Source organism: Trichomonas vaginalis, chromosome II (assembly GCF_026262505.1).
Source record: "Trichomonas vaginalis G3 chromosome II, whole genome shotgun sequence".
Lineage (NCBI taxonomy): Eukaryota > Parabasalia > Trichomonadida > Trichomonadidae > Trichomonas > Trichomonas vaginalis.
In genome coordinates, this window is record NC_067204.1 from 19,074,340 (window position 1) to 19,089,008 (window position 14,669).

The 14,669-nt window shown below is 29.8% G+C and overlaps 4 protein-coding genes and 1 pseudogene across 5 annotated transcripts, besides 5 other annotated features; 2 read left to right on the forward strand and 3 right to left on the reverse strand.

Annotated features, from left to right (window-relative positions):
• Positions 1–24: 24 nt before the first annotated feature.
• On the reverse strand, positions 25–667 carry TVAGG3_0570570 (KAT8 regulatory NSL complex subunit 2 family; the record flags this gene model as incomplete). The annotated part of the gene is made up of 1 exon (XM_001298761.1): positions 127–660. One exon carries the CDS (start codon positions 658–660, stop codon positions 127–129), a length of 534 nt encoding a protein of 177 aa, XP_001298762.1.
• A 277-nt stretch (positions 668–944) lies between these two features.
• Positions 945–1,865: a mobile genetic element.
• A 1,153-nt stretch (positions 1,866–3,018) lies between these two features.
• Positions 3,019–3,055: a mobile genetic element.
• An 823-nt stretch (positions 3,056–3,878) lies between these two features.
• Positions 3,879–5,194: a mobile genetic element.
• A 378-nt stretch (positions 5,195–5,572) lies between these two features.
• Positions 5,573–5,610: a mobile genetic element.
• A 611-nt stretch (positions 5,611–6,221) lies between these two features.
• Positions 6,222–14,669: part of a mobile genetic element that runs on past the window's edge.
• TVAGG3_0570630 lies at positions 7,129–7,361 on the reverse strand (annotated as a pseudogene). The gene has a single exon. A coding segment is annotated over exon 1 (233 nt).
• Positions 8,878–9,471, forward strand: TVAGG3_0570640 (uncharacterized protein; the record flags this gene model as incomplete). Its single annotated transcript, XM_051238772.1, has 1 exon — positions 8,878–9,471. The coding sequence occupies one exon, from the start codon at positions 8,878–8,880 to the stop codon at positions 9,469–9,471; it is 594 nt and encodes a 197-aa protein (XP_051096596.1).
• On the reverse strand, positions 12,483–13,365 carry TVAGG3_0570650 (organellar and viral DNA polymerase type B; the record flags this gene model as incomplete). The annotated part of the gene is made up of 1 exon (XM_051238773.1): positions 12,483–13,365. A coding segment is annotated over one exon (883 nt), but the record flags the coding sequence as incomplete, so codon positions are not given.
• TVAGG3_0570660 (uncharacterized protein) lies at positions 14,236–14,496 on the forward strand (the record flags this gene model as incomplete). Its single annotated transcript, XM_001282643.1, has 1 exon — positions 14,236–14,496. The coding sequence occupies one exon, from the start codon at positions 14,236–14,238 to the stop codon at positions 14,494–14,496; it is 261 nt and encodes an 86-aa protein (XP_001282644.1).

Below are 14,669 nucleotides of genomic sequence, written 5' to 3' on the forward strand. Positions count from 1 at the left end.
TCGGAATTAATCTGATAGTAGGTAATCACCTATGCGTAAGCGAAAAATGCTATATATTTAGTATAAAAACAATAATGATACATTATTTATTAATAAAACTGATATAACATACATGACTGAAGTAATTTATACACCACATGTAAAGCAAACGCTAAAGAATGGGTGTGGTCGATGACACTTTGGACAAGCAATAAATAATTTCTGATTTTTGTCTTCTAGTATATGGTTAATGCAATAATCTGATCCAGGCAATGCAACATTGATACAGTTTTGGCAATGACAAATCTTCTTTCCATCCTTTATTTGTTCGTGCATTTCTTGGCGCCATCTCTGTCGTAAAGTATAATAACCTTCGATTTTCTCTAAAGGCTCATCATTTATTATTCTTTTGAAGGCACCAGACATTGTTTCATTTTCGGCTCTCTGCTTTTCGCCCTTGACCTGGTTAATATAGTATTGCCGTAAATGTAAGTATCTGTCTTCGTTTGATTCAGGATATGAAACATCACCTGCAGCCTGGTACATTTTATATGAATTAAAATTTTTGAACTTCCCTTTAAGATCAATAGGATTTTTTGTATCTTGAGCATCACTTGGTGGGTCTTCTGTCGGAATATCAATTTCATTTCCTTCAAGAAAGTATCTAACAGATTGATTCATTATAAGTTTGTCAATTTTCTAACGCAAAATTTCAAATTTTGAGTTTTTACGAGTTTCTGTTTGTTATTAGTGGACAAATTTATGATAGATACATTAGACTCATAGTAGCAGAAAGATTGTATAATGTAAATATACCAATTCACAAAACTTTTTTGTGGGATAAATTTTCTTCCATGTAAAAATTGGAATTGGAAGCTTATCGACCATATTACATCTCAATGTGAAGTCATTTTTTTCAAAAGATAATCAAATAGCATCATATATTTCAATTTTTCGGATTTTTTAAAGGTAACTAAACTCCTTTCGCCGATCCGATTTGCCCCATATTTAAAATATAGCTTGCATATGTAGAAGAAAAGCTAATTTTGAAGTACGCCGAAATCCACCAACAGGATTTCGAGCTACTAAAAAGGTACTTTTAAATGTGATTTTTTTTATAAAAAATTAAATTTATTTTAAGATCAGACTAAAAACTAATTTTATGGAAAATCTATATCGACAAATTTATTACTTATTGGGTATATAGATTTTTTGATTATGGCGATTATGTCTGATATGCTTCCAATAAGCCAAAACACATTTCATACTGATTTCTATAAAAGGTATCTTTATTATAGAAGTGTAAGCTATATCTGTTTGTTTTTTTATTATAACAAATTCAAAATTCTCTTATAAGGACTAGATGAAATCTGTATTATTAAATCATTAGCTAAATGAAGGTTCAAATAGAAAGTAAATATCAATTTATATGATACTGAAACCAAATAGTTCTTTTAATAAAAGATAACACGCTGAAAATTATTGAGTATTTGCAAATCTCAAAAATCTATTGGTGAATTTGGCTCAACTTTTAAAATTATAACATCCATATCAAATCATAAAAGCAGACAAAAATTAAAGCCAAACCTATCGGCCAATTTTTTTTGATATTTTGATTTTTGAGGTATACTTTTAAAAGTGGATTTAAAGCACTGATGAAAAAACATTAACTTCTGTCGTTATGATTATTGATTTAGACAATAATGATTTTAATCTTTGATTATCAAAACACTAAAGTCATCTTTTTAACATTTGCTTGGTAGCATTAACTCAAGTCTAAAGTACTATTTTATGTGGCACTCTTAGAATTTTTGTATTCATTGTACACGCTGAAATAGTACCATTAAAGTTATGGCGGACTTTCAAAAAATAGTTTGGTCACCTTTGATTTTTTTTTTGAATTACCTTTTTGATTTTATCACAACGCAACACAAGATATATACATGCATGATATTAGCTTGGCGTTTTGATTTGATTGTGCATAACAACATTCCATTTAAAATTCTTCCGAAACTTTATCTCGGGTTTAATATCAAAACGATTCTTTAGCAGTTAACAAATACAAAAATCTGAAAGAGATCAACATCGATTATGGTTGCCCTTATCGTCAGGCAGGTCACCCATATCTCAATTTTAAAATTTTAAAATTGAAAATTGAATACTTTTGTAGCAAAAAGTTAATGCATTAAATATGGCACTGAGGAAAATTAACACAAAATCAAGTTGACAAAATAATTCTTTATACATATCACTTCACACTTCACGCTGCCATTCAAAATTTGTTAATATCCAGTTAAAAGTGACATCGCTTGATTTTAGACGATTTTGATTTGTCATACTATATTAATAACAATTTTATAATTTAAAAATCGAATGACAATATTTTTGAGAGATACATATCACTAAGGACACCTTGTTGTCACTATTCATTTTATTTTCAATGATCTCAGATGCGATGTTCTTCATCCCAGAGCAGTTTGATGATGTTAACTGGCAGCAAGCCATCGAGGGAGAGTGTCTGAACATCTCCCGCAAGAGTTCCAAGGCCCATGGCCCAGCATTGGAAAAGATTCCTTCTCCTTCTGCCGAGAAAACCTCAACTGGCTCCCATATCCACAAGTCAAGATGGTCCTCAGACGAGGACAGCAAGCTTGCTGAAGCTGTAAAGCTCTATGGTGCTTGCAACTGGGCCAAGATTTCCGAATTCGTAGGAACACGTTCAGGAAAGCAGTGTCGCGAGCGCTGGATCATCCACCATGATCCATCCTTCACTCGTGAAGAGTGGACTAAGGAAGAGGACCAAATTTTGTTGGACCTCCATGCACAATTGGGCAACAAGTGGTCATCAATCTCCCAATACCTTAAAGGAAGATCAACAACTAACATTAAGAATCGTTTCAAATTCTTGAGAAACCACAATCTTGTTCCTAAGCTCAACGATCCAAACAATCAAGTAAAAGCCGAGATAATCCAAACAATAGAAGACTCACAAGAACAAGATAAGTTAGCATCTAGTAATTGGGTACCAAGGGTCTACTGTAATAAACAGAAATTCATCAAAAGTGACAGCTCTCAATTTTTTGACATTTGTAAATTCTAAATTGAATGAGAAAAATGAAATAATACTAAGCATAATACAATATTCTAGATTTAATTATAATTAAGAAAAAGTTAGTTTTGAGAGTACTTTTCATAGGCATATAGAATGAAATCTTCTGAAAAATAATATCACATAAACTCATATTATTTTCTAATATATAACTATTTTATATAAAAATCAAATTCAATGATCTTAAAAGCGAAGGATAAACCTCAAAATTTACGAATATAATGAGTGGGAATATAATGCTTATCTATCATAAAACCATATGAAATATCAATTTTTGCTTTACGCCTAATTTTTGACGACAATTAGCAAAAAATGTTAAATGTTAACACTCAGTCCATTTGAATATGAAAAATAAAATTGACTTTGATTAAATGTTTTTATTTATCATGCAATTCTTCTTGCGACCAAAGATTTGAATAAAAGTTCAAAAAATAAGATAGCTTAAAAAATAATATACGGTAGTGTTTACTAATAGATGAATAGTATATAAATTCTATTAAAATGGATTTGATCCAAAAAAATATAAAACCAAAAATAATTGTTATAATTTAAATGAAGAAGTAATTTAAAACGATTTTATTTATGATCAAATTTCTGTTTATTACAATTCATCTATTAGTAAACACTACCGTATATTATTTTTTAAGCTATCTTATTTTTTGAACTTTTAGTCAAATCTTTGGTCGCAAGAAGAATTGCATGATAAATAAAAACATTTAATCAAAGTCAATTTTATTTTTCATATTCAAATGGACTGAGTGTTAACATTTAACATTTTTTGCTAATTGTCGAGTGGGGGACAAACTCGCCCATTGTCACTTTTTCATTAACCTTAAACTTGTAATTTTCATTATTTTTAATTAACCTTATTTCTTTCCCAATTCCTGATTTATTTTATTCACTTACTATTAAAAGTCACATTTTAATAAAATATAATAATTTATTTATAGCATTTTTTACTATACTGTAATAAAAAATTAATTATAATAAATTAAATGTTTATTAAATCAAATATTTTCTTTGCAATAATATTTTTAATGTTGAGTAAACAATGTTGGGATCAAGTGTATCATTTTTCAGACCTTTCTGAACAGCTTCAAGCATACTGATGCATTCGACTTTTTTAAATTGTGTCATTTCTTCGAAATCTCTTGTGACTTTTTTGATAACTTTAACACTTCTCTCTGAATCCAGACCTTTAATTTGCAACTTAATCAGGAATGAAGGAACAACACTGGAATATAACTCGATGACAAGTTCATCGAGTCGAAGATTTGGTTGTACACCACTTGTATGTGCCGGATACCATTGTGTCAAATTTTTTGAAATTAACTTTAAAAGTACTAAGTAAGATCATGAGATATAGCAATATATGTTTAAACCAACTTATATTTTGGTTGTACACCACTTGTATGTGCCGGATACCATTGTGTCAAATTTTTTCTGAAATTAACTTTAAAAGTACTAAGTAAGATCATGAGATATAGCAATATATGTTTAAACCAACTTATATTTTGGTTGTACACCACTTGTATGTGCCGGATACCATTGTGTCAAATTTTTTCTGAAATTAACTTTAAAAGTACTAAGTAAGATCATGAGATATAGCAATATATGTTTAAACCAACTTATATTTTGGTTGTACACCACTTGTATGTGCCGGATACCATTGTGTCAAATTTTTTCTGAAATTAACTTTAAAAGTACTAAGTAAGATCATGAGATATAGCAATATATGTTTAAACCAACTTATATTTTGGTTGTACACCACTTGTATGTGCCGGATACCATTGTGTCAAATTTTTTCTGAAATTAACTTTAAAAGTACTAAGTAAGATCATGAGATATAGCAATATATGTTTAAACCAACTTATATTTTGGTTGTACACCACTTGTATGTGCCGGATACCATTGTGTCAAATTTTTTCTGAAATTAACTTTAAAAGTACTAAGTAAGATCATTTATTTTTGCATAATATAATGCCAATATGGTTTCTTTTGATTTTATTTCATTTATAAGCAAATCAGATTTACCCAAAAACTCCACTCCATAAGCGTTCATTTGCTAAATTAAAAAGTGACAATGGGCTAGTCTGTCCCTTTCTCTTATTTTTCATATTCAAATGGACTGAGTGTTAACATTTAACATTTTTTGCTAACTGTCGTCAAAAATTAGGCGTAAAGCAAAAATTGATATTTCATATGGTTTTATGATAGATAAGCATTATATTCCCACTCATTATATTCGTAAATTTTGAGGTTTATCCTTCGCTTTTAAGATCATTGAATTTGATTTTTATATAAAATAGTTATATATTAGAAAATAATATGAGTTTATGTGATATTATTTTTCAGAAGATTTTGTGTTCTTCTTCAAAATTTTATTTTTTATTAAAAAGAATCTTTACAAAATATACATTTACTTTAATTAATATTTAAAAACGTGCTCTATCAAAAGTTCCAAAAATTCAATATTTTAGCTTTTCTGAAGTGTCACTTTTGATGAATTTCTGTTTACAACACTACACCCCTTAGTACTCAAATTACTAGAATCTGCAAAAAACCGTTTGACACGTAAAATATTTTGACATTTACAAAAATAAAAAAATATTTTTTTAAAAATAAACTTAAAAATTAACGTTAAATTTTTTGACATTTACAAAAATAAAAAAAATATTTTTTTTAAAAATAAACTTAAAAATTAACGTTAAAATTTTTGACATTTACAAAAAATAAAAAAATATTTTTTAAAAAATAAACTTAAAAATTGACGTTAAAATTTTTGACACTTCACAAAATAAAAAATAATTTTTTAAAAATAAACTTTAAAAAATTAACGTTAAATTTTTTGACACTACTCAAAATAAAAAAATGATTTTTTAAAAATAAACTTTAAAAAATTAACGTTAAAATTTTTTATTTATTTTTTTTATCATAGATTTTAACACCCAGAGTAAAAAAATAAACTTAAAAATAAATTAACTCAAAATTTTTTTAATTTCTGTATATACTAAATTTTTCATAAATGATAAAATTAATTTAGAGGGCTCTTTGAGCCCATCTCGCCGCTACGCGGCTTAGGGTAGATCTAACCCGATATCTAACCTCATTTCTAACCTTGTGAATTCTCTTATAAAGTTGCAATAGTTGAATTCATTAACTGAGCCTCAAGGAAGAAAACATCCTTTCTGTCTTCGGGTAATACAACGGGGCATTTATGATCGTGTGTAGAATACATATCAATCCAAAACTCTCTATTATTTCCTGATAACTTATAATATTTAATATTTGTTAATGGTGATGCTCTAGTATGTCCAATAAATTCATTTTCAACCCCTTTAGCGATATTTGAATATAAAATGACTTGTTTTCTGTCCCATACATTATATGTTATTATTGGTGATAACACTGTTCGTTCTTCTCCGGGTTTATAATTAAATACATTCATGAAGTCTTCATTATACTGAGAAATTTTAAAACCTATCCTAAAATCACTTTGTCTCTTTTCTGCTACTTCATTAAACGGCGAGTATATAACAAATGTGCATGTATGTGAATCATCTATTTGTTCAATAAATTCATAATGAAAGTCTATAATCTGCGGATGAATTCCTTCTTCACCTAATTTATCAAGATACACATTTAATCCTAAAGCGTTTTTGTTAAATTTCTTTTCGAAAATTTCATTAAAATCATTCATGCATTCATATAATGTTGTATCATCTTTGAAATATTTATATATGTGAATAGTTTGCTTAAATTCTTGTGTATCGTTTATAACAACAACTTCAAGCTCAAATTCAACCTTTCTAAATCCTCGCGTTATATACATATTTGATAAACCAATATATTTTTCATTTATATTCACAGTCCAGTCAATAGGTAGTTTAAAGGTAATTCTATTTCCATTTATTTTGACATTTTCGTTTTCAGAACTGAAAGCAACTGTTAAAGGTACTTGTCTATACATTTATTACAAACAAAAATATATCATTTATTCTTTCTTCTCAATGGAAAAGGGTCTTCGACCCTCATGAGGCTCATTGAGCCTCTTCAGCCTTTTCCTTTTCAGCTTTTTCTTTAGCCTCACGTTCTCTTTTTGCTTTCATTCTCGGGTTCTTCTCTCTTCCTGCAGCTAATGCGGCTAACTGCTTTTCACTTAATTTCCTTTTTGGTTTTACTGGTTTTTCTTCGGCTTTAGGTGTCTTTAGTTCTGTTAATATCTGCTCACGAATTTCTTTTTTGATGGCTTCAATATCTAATCCTGACTCATTTGATTACCGATAAAAAATTCAAAATTTAAAAATTTTATTTGAATTAAATATGAGCCTATCAAAATCTGAGAGACAATCGATTATATTAAATGATGCAAGAGGAATTCAGCATCCATTATATTATGTATCAACAAGTAAAGATGGAAAAATTTATGTAAGAAAAAGACGAGTTCCATTAACGAATTCAGAAACTGATAAAATAGATATAAAACCTAAACTTGAAACAAAAGCGGAAGACAGTGAGGCTGTCAGGACAAAGCCCACGATAAAGGAAACGGAATCTAAACCAGAACCTAAACCCGATGTACTTTCGATAACGAATCAAGAATTAATAGCTAAATTTGTAAATTTCATTGAAAAGCAAACGGAATCAAAAAATCCAGACCCACCAGTAAAAGAGCAGGAAACCAAAATTAATGAAGAGTTTGTGAAAAACGTAAAACATGAAATTATTGAACAAAAGAAACAAATTCCTCAACTAAGAAGAAGAGTTAGAATATTAAACTAAATAAATATTTTTATCTAACATAAAACATGCAAAACGAACAGCTTAACGAATTTACACCAGCTGAACATATCCATCAAATTCGTTCATATTTTGAGGTAATCGATAATGCAATTAATATTGGTGATACTAATAGAAGATATATCGATGCAAAAATTCCATCACAACCAGGAAGCGCAAAGGATCATAACTGGGTCACATTCAATTTATCTCCGCCAGGTGAAAATATGCTAGACCTTTATAACACATTCCTTACAACTACCTATAAAAGTAAATATATCCTGGATAAAGCTATTACTGGTTCATCAATTCCAAATACTAATTCTCCAGGTTTCTTTGGCGTTTTTGATGAATCAATTTACACCATTGAAGCATATCAGTTATTAGCAAATGGAAGAGTTATTTATAGTCAGGATAACGCAAGAGAAGAAGCATATATCATTTCTAATTCACAGACTACAGAACAAATAAAGAAAGTTGATGTTTTCTCAAAAACGAGACATAAAGATGTATGGAAACGTTCTGGAACAGTTCGAACAGGTCAAATTATCTCAGGACCTTTAGTTGCAGGAGCTGAAATTAATTTTGACATTAAAATAAAGATTCCATGTCGTAAATTCCTTATTCTAGAAGTTATTAGATTTATTCCTGCTTTTGCAGGCAACATTCAGTTAAAGGTTAAATTTAGTAGCGATGCATTCCAGGTAACAGCACTGCCGGTAGAAGATATTTTAGCTCATAATCCTTCTTTAATCAGTCAGGTAAAAGATAATTATGCCCCACCAACTAATAAATTTGTTCCATGGAATGAACCATTCAATATGATAACAGCAGTTTCAAAATCAAATGGTGAAATTACTGTTTCAACAGTTGAACAAAGATTAACGAAGAAATCAGCTGAATTCATTGATTGCTTCATTCATCCTAAAGCATTTTCACTCGATCCAAATATTTACACTGAATTAGTCGATCATTATACATCACAAGCTTTATGTTTTCCAATTAAAGTAATGGACTGGATTCCTATGGACGGTTCGTTCAGTAAAGGTTCACCATCAGCAACTTTCACAGCAGCTTATACACCAATTAACGTTAAAAGCATTTGGGCTTTATTTAGGAAGAATGATAATTATATCGTGAATTTCGAAAATCCTCAATTTGAAACCCTTCAATTATCAATGGGCGCTTATGGAAGTATGCCAGCTGAACCAGAGAGCTCTTACGGTCCGGTGTTCTATGAAATGGTTGCTAATGCATGCAATACAAATAACGATATGATAGGATTTAATGAAGATGTGATGAGGTCGTTAATTGATGATGGAAGCGTTAAACATTTATATGAATCATACGATAACACTCATTTCCTCTGTGGATTCCCTACGGAAACTGATTTCACATTTCAACAGGGTCAAACATCAACGGCACCAATTACATATAAATTAGGTGTTAAAGCTGATGATACAAATATAAGCGAAAAATACACTGTCAAACCTTTATTAGGATTTCTTAGAAATGCTTGTTTCGCTATTCAAGTCAGACCAGCTGGCATTCCTGCTGTTAGAATTGATGATTATAATTTAGCTGCTGATGGAGGTGAAGAGTAAAAAAAATAAATGTAGTTAATTTTTAATTTTCTGATTTTTTTATTTTTATAAAACGATGGAAAATAATAACTGGGAAACATTAGTTGCTGATGAAGATTACGAAATTAACACAAAATATCCGTATCAAATAAGAAGAAAGAAAAACGGAAAGACTGTCAGTGAGTATGAAGAAAAGAATGGATATATAAGATTAACCCTTAACGGTAAAAAATATCTTAAGCATAGATTAATAGCTATTCAGTGGATTGATAATCCTGGTAGTTTTGGGGAAGTTGACCATTACGATAAAGTTAGAAATAATAATAAGATTGATAATTACATTGGTGTTCAAGTTCTACAAATAATAGAAATAGAAGTAAAGCAAATGGAGTAGAATATAATTTCGTTGATGAAATCAGTGAAAATTCAATTACTGTTTCACATTATGGAAATCATGAATTTGAGGATTTATTTTACGACATCAATGCAGATTTGTTTTATTATTATAACGTCGTCAGTATAAAGAACTATACATTAATGAAAACATAAATGGTTCATTATATGTTAACGTTTATGATGTAAATGGAAAAAGAACGTGCATTACATATAGTAAATTCAAACGCTTACATAATTTAATATGAAAAGTTTATTTTTGTCTTGAACGATAAAAATATATTATATCATTTATGACTTCAGAACTTTAATTTCCTTATGAAAGTATTTTTAGTCGTTATTGAAAAGTTAAACTTCTCTCAAAAAACAGGCTGTTGATTTGCATAAATCAAATGCGATTTCCTGACCATCGCGAAGGGCTTGATATAATTTCATTATACTGAACTCAGAATCTTTATCATATTTTTCAACAGGAATATGAATGTTCTTATCTTCATTATAATAGCATTGTACTGCGTCAGGAAACATTTCGTTAGCGGTTAAAGCAATGACATCTTGTTTTACGCCTTTCATACGTGCATGAAATGCAACTTCACCAATGTCATTTATTAAAAGGTCTATGTAAGTCTTCTTTCCACAAAATATCGACTTGTAAGCTAAACTTTGTTTATCTTTTGTGATTTCTGCAAAATCTGAATGAAACTGACCTAAATTCTTTCCTATTAATTCACGACCATATCTTTTCTGAAATTCCCGAGCTAAACGTGGTATGTCTTCATTGAAAATATGCATGCTATCACAGTCCTGGTAAAGATTTGAAGTCCCATATCCTCAGCAGTGCAAAATACTTCATTCATGATACGTTTCGACATAGATAAGATATTAACACCTAAGGGACAAAAGTTAAAGTGTCTGCAAATGCTTTTAGTTAGTTTGAAAATAGTTTTATCCGAACCATCTAAACCTTCAAATTTAATGATATGGTTATAATTTCTGATGGCATACCTAACAGCATCTTTATCATCAATGATTTTAATTTTCGACTCTATCGGGGACAAAATAGTTTTTCCATAAATACTGTTCAAAATTAATTTAATATTTTCTTGTAGCGGATTTTCTTCCTTCTTATACTTTAATCTCAATTCAAACAATTTCTTTACTTCATCTCTTATTCTAAAATCTCTTTTTTCATCGTAGTAGTAACCCTGTAATACTTCGCAGCTGATGCCCTGATATTTTATTAAATCCTGCAAAGCTATGTGGTCCACATACATTAAACAGCATGTGTTAGAACTTCTTGGAACCTTTAGCTCCGGGTTTAATTCTGGATCTACTGTTATTAATGGAAAGTGCCTTTTAATCTTAATCTCGGTTATTTTTATTAAAACAAAGAATCCGGAAATGAATTTCTCACCTTCAGGCTCGCCCTGGTCATCATCGAATAAATGTTTTAACAAATATTCACTGTTTAACATTTCTTTCTTCATAACCTTTGGAATTCCTTCTAAAGTATAAAGTCTCGCGATAGCGAGGATATAATGAAACAGCATCGAAGTCAGCAATGAGTTTCTTTTCGCTCTTTTGTTTCATGTTATCTGACAGCATACATCTTCCACCTTGAATACAGCGTGAAATAAATTCTCTTGGTTTATTTGAAAGGTCATATAAATTTCCATTCGGGAAATATACTCTGTTTTCGAAAAGTTTGTTAGCGATTGAACAAATGCTAACGTAATCATAAACGTTTAAATCAAACTCTTTCAATATATCATTTCTGAACTTAACAAAACCTTCTCTTAAAATCCTTACGTCCTGTTTGCAATAAAATGAGCTATATTTTTCTAAATCGAAATGGTTTTCATCTATTCTGCAGTTTTCGATTAAATCTATGTTTTTCATGAACGTTTCAATATCTTTTACAAACTTACACGCTTCAGAAATTACGCCAGTTTTGTTATCATTAACTAATAAAGAGCTTGAATAATATTGATACGGAAATACTTCCTTTTCACCACACTGCAAATGAAACATTTCAGGAAATAGTTTAAGCTTCTTATTTATAACAGTGTATGAATCTTTAATAATGATTGCTTTACCTTTATATATTCCCGTTATCTGCATTGTTCTAGAACCCTTAATAATTGGTGTTCCGCTAATTTCTGTTAAATGTCTTAAAATGAAATTGATATCATAACTGAGGTTATGAAAATATATTAAACTTTTATCAGGAATTCTTTCTAAAAATTTTGTTGCACAATTTTGACCCCAAATGCTTTCGCTAATCTTTCCATCTTCACTATCATAACAAATGTTAAAGGCTTTATGAACTCCATCAGTGCTACATTCAAAGTCAGCGAAGAAAATGTGTTCAGGAATGAATTTTTGTTTTGATTTATCACTATCTTTACTTTCAGACTTTTTCTTTAACTGAACACAGTAGTTCGGGGTATAATTTAAATCTTTAAACGGTGCAAGTTTTTGTTTATATAAATCTGTTGTATAAGTGAAAAGTTCACCATAAGATAACGGTTCAAAGTAATTGCACTCTCTTAATGTTTTCAAAATATCCCATAAAGGAGTTGTTCGCGTAGAATCAATAACAAATCTATTTTCCCTTTTCTTATATATTTTCATTTGACGCTCAATATTCCAGCCGCCTAATGATTTGAGAATTTCGTTATAATTTATGATAAAATATGTTGTCATAGGTAATCTTTCATTTAACATGTAATGGTCTTCAACAAGAAGTAAGTCAATAGTTCGAACAGTTTCACATTCTTTTGGTATATATCTCTTTATTTCATTATGTCTAGAGTCATTGAAATAACCAATGGTAACATTAAATGCTATGCCTGTTGCGTTAGAAATTTCCTGAATCTTACTTTGTGGAAAATCTCTAACTCTAATAACTTCACGCATGTGGTCTACCGTCTGCTCATCAACTCCAGCCTGAATGCAAGCATAAACGAAGCAGTTATCTTCTGTCATCAACTTAGCAGTTCTTTTGTTAAGTTCATTGAAAATTTGATAGCGTTCAAGATTTATAGGTAATCTGCAAAGATACTTCCAAAACTCTCCACTTCTCTTTTTATTCGTTCTCTTTTCATCAAGAATTTCATTCCAAAAATCATCTATATCCTGTTTATCTCCTATTTCTTTAAGTCTGTTTAATAATCTTTGCTGACGTGCTGTTAATTTACTTTCATCTCTTTTTTCTCTCTTCTGTGGCTTACCTTTCTTAATATCGCTCATCGTTAATCCTTCATATTCAGTTAAATCATACATTTTAATTTCTTCGAGGTTCTTAATATTTGTCATGAAGAAATCATAATGTTTTTCAATTATTCCGGCTGCGTTTGCTTCAATCTCTGTTATAAAGTTTTCTTGCTTTAACTGATGAAGCAAAGCTCCGATGTTCTCGATATTCAATGTTGAATTAGTAAATTTACCATCGAGTTTATAACAAATCATCCATTTTTGCTGTGAATTTACTTTTATCTTCTGCAGAAGCCTAATAAACATTTTACCGAAACGTTCATGTAGGTAATTTCTGTTTTCTTCATTGAGTTCACGAATATTAAAATCTATGATTCTATTTCCTGCTTTAACATTTTTGCGTTTATTATTTTCATCCTTCTTTAACCATTTTTCGTCATCAAGAGCTTTATCGTCTATAGATTTAATAACTTCGTTTGCTTTGCGTAATTGTGCAATTGCTTTTGCATACTTTACAGCTATATTTTTCTTTTCTTCATCGCTTTTCTTCTTTCTCGTTTCCCCAACACTAACATTAGTTATATCATACATTTCTTTTCTTACTTCCTTCGGTACCGCTTGTTTATGATATAAATTAACCTGAACATCATTTAAAGGAAATGTTTTGTTATTAATGTAATCATTAATTTTCTCGTAAGTGACTACACCTGTAATCATTGAGGTATTTAGCTAATGAAGATTTGTTAGTCGCATATCTTTTGCTAACTTCAATGCCAGCATTCTTCAATAACTTCTTAATTTCTTCATGGTCTAATCTAGATAGCTTTTTATACATCTTTTATGGAAAATAAAAAAAATATTTTCCGTAAAAATATAATTTAAAAATAAACTTAATTTTTTAAAATAATTTATATTTTTAATTTTAATAAAATAATGTCTGAGTACAAGTTCTATTCATACAATGCTCTCGCTACTGCTGTTAAGGTTGAATTCATAAATGGAAAAAAAGTGAACGTTATATTCAATAAAAAGTCTGTGAAAGAATCTAAATACGGTCAGTTCGTTAAACCATACGCTATCATTATTGACAGAAAACGTTACACACCACATGAAATAGCAGTATTACTTAAACAGAAAGGAATATTTGTAAATATCAAAGATACACATTATACGATTATGAAGAACTCCAAAGTTGAATTTTTCAGCATTGTTTTAGATTTATCGCAGCAGAAAGAATTCAAGAGGGCGCAAGGCGCCGAGATGGGCTCAAAGAGCCCTCCAGGTGAAGTAGTTGTGAAATATTATCCTTCATCTCTGAAGACAATAACGAATAAAGATATAATCAATAAGCTCCTACCAGTAATTGAGGAAGCAACGATTGAATATGATGAAAAAGGAACGGAAATGATTGAGGAAATAGACCCTGAAGCTTTATAAGAAAATTTATTTTTGAATAACTGAAGGTGTCACCACGTCACCATGTGTCACCAGGTTAATTAACTTCTTTTAAAATTACTGACAACATGACATTTTGACAACAGGTACGAAAGGAGGAAGGCATTTATGAATTATTTTTGAAGAACTGAAGGTGTCACCACGTCACCATGTGT